The sequence below is a fragment of the Plasmodium fragile genome (genome assembly GCF_000956335.1).
Source record: "Plasmodium fragile strain nilgiri unplaced genomic scaffold supercont1.28, whole genome shotgun sequence".
NCBI lineage: Eukaryota > Apicomplexa > Aconoidasida > Haemosporida > Plasmodiidae > Plasmodium > Plasmodium fragile.
Window position 1 is genome coordinate 1 of NW_012192608.1, and position 2,314 is coordinate 2,314.

Consider the following 2,314-nt stretch of genomic DNA (forward strand, 5'->3'; position numbering starts at 1 on the left):
AAACCATGTACATTGGACAGATATAAACATCAGTATAATTTAAGGCGCAACTATATGGTAAATAATATAAACATTAATAAACCCTGTCATAAACATAGTACGAAGTGTTATAAACAGGTAAATATAAGAAATATATATAAGCATACTGTAACAGTGAAGTTGCCTGCCGGAAGTGGCATACACGACGTTACTTATGGTTTCCCCGGTAATTTTAGTTTCCAGGGTAGTTTTATTTTCGCACGTGCTTCCGATTTCTTAGGCACTTCTGATTTTCCACATGATTCCGGTTTCACGCGTAATTCTGGTTTATGAGGTAATTGCGCTTTTGCGCGTATTTCCGGTTTATTTGGAACTTCTGTTTTTCAAGGTACCTCCGTTTTGTTAGATACTTCTGGTTTCTTAGGTGTTTCCTGGTTATGAGGTACATCTGATTTCCCGCGTGTCTCAGGTTTCTTAGGTAACTCTAATATCCCAGATGCTTCCTTCTTCGTAGGTCCTTCCTGTTTCTGAAATGTTCCTGGCTCTTTAAGTGCTTCCTGTTTCTTATTTACTTCTCCTTCGTTGCTTTTCGTTTCTGCGCCAGCTTCCTCCTTCTCCTTCTTCTTCCAAATTTTATCCAGTAAACATTTCGCTGTCTTGGAGCGGCAGAATCTCAGTAGCACACACAAATAGATAATTACAAATAGTATGAAAGGTGCAAGCCCGGGAAGCTTCATAAGAGCTGCTACTTGTAACATAAAGATACCATGTACCGCGTAACTAATCGTGCTTTGTCCTACGGAGGACATAAGGAATGGATACAGGACTGAGAAAACAACTATAAGCTTGATCCATGCTCTTCTCCCCATTTTACACTGTTTCAATTTCTGACACAGTTGCTTGAGCTTGTTCTGTGCTGTTGCACCCTGTGGCTTGCTCTTTATAGGTCGTGGCTCCTTTACTTTGTCCCTGGGCTTGAATTTTCTCAGCATGTCCACGAACACCGTGTTCTTCGCGCGACTACCCGTCGCATGATCGTCGTAAAAATTACGTTGACCCCGTGTGCCCACATCCGTGCCATCACTCAACGACACGCTGGTCGTTGCAATTGTACTTGCAGCCGCAGTTCCAACATCTGTGCCATATTCGCTTGTGCCATTGCCCGAAGATGTGCCTATGGTACTCGCCTAACACGAATGACAAAAAAGGGGAATATATATACGAGTGTTACGGTATATAGAAGGACGTAGATCGTGCAAATGAGTGGTAGGGAGGTAGGTTTATAGTTGTTAGCACGGGAGTAAGTAGTAAATCATGGTAGATGTAAGAACTGTCAAAATACAGTTGTTGGTATCATACACCGTCAGCAAGTTGCCCAAAGCACAGGGCACAAATAAATATAGAAAATTTCACAAGGAACGTCATTCTGTTTCTTTTTTTCCCTTTAGAAAATGTCAGTAGTGGCAATATATTGTTTATATATATATGAATTATAGAATTGTTTTCTCCTTCTTCCACATCTACGTGTATGGATTATTCGTGTAGTACTTTTCTTCATCGGCCAATAGTGAACATGGATAAAATCAATGTTGTATATGATTTACTATTCTTACCTAAATATATAAATATAATTTGCATAAATGGTTCACGTGCACCCTAATATAAGGGAAGAAGGAAGTACGGAAGAACACAGTGAAGAACCCATTTTTGGTACATATTATATGATGTAACAGTTGACTAAAGGGGTCAACATTTTTCACAAGTTCAGCACGGGCTGATCAATCATGTCGCCGTTTTAACGGTGTAATAGGAGCAAAGAGCATATTCACGGGAGCAACATTCTATATGTGGAATAACACTTTACTCTTTTTAAGTTATGTATAAGGTTGAGGAAGTTAGTAACAACAGAATAAATTATACCCCTTTTACATACAAGAACGGCGACAAAAAATTTTTTGGCGGTGTAGAGCCGCGGGCTCAAAGTTACATTGTATCAGTATTTAGGGGGGTTACTATTATAACGTATTCGCATAATTATACATGTATATCGTGGCCGTTTATTATTTATGGGGGTCGTCATTTATATCGTTCTCAGATTTGTTACACGTAGTGAGAAATAATACATGCAAAAATATAGTTTCGAAATGTTCTTATGCGTATATACCCGCCTCTGTATCTTAATTTTGACAAAGTGTGAATGGATTTAATTAGGAGTGTAAGGAGCATATATTTATAAAGCATAAGTATAGCGAACTTGTGGGCTTAGGGCTTAGTGTTTAAGGTTTCTGGATTGCCACGTTCCCGGATTGCAAAATTTCAGGATTGCACGCTTTCG

At 39.2% G+C, this 2,314-nt stretch overlaps 1 protein-coding gene across 1 annotated transcript in view; it reads right to left on the reverse strand.

Annotated features, from left to right (window-relative positions):
* Positions 1–362: 362 nt before the first annotated feature.
* The window catches only part of AK88_02720 (uncharacterized protein), a gene marked incomplete at both ends in the record, with an annotated part of 7,462 nt that continues 5,510 nt past the window's right edge, over positions 363–2,314 (reverse strand). Inside the window, one exon of the mRNA XM_012480345.1 lies at positions 363–1,166. Coding sequence (XP_012335768.1) covers positions 363–1,166 — 804 coding nt within the window. The remainder of the gene's footprint in view (positions 1,167–2,314) is intronic.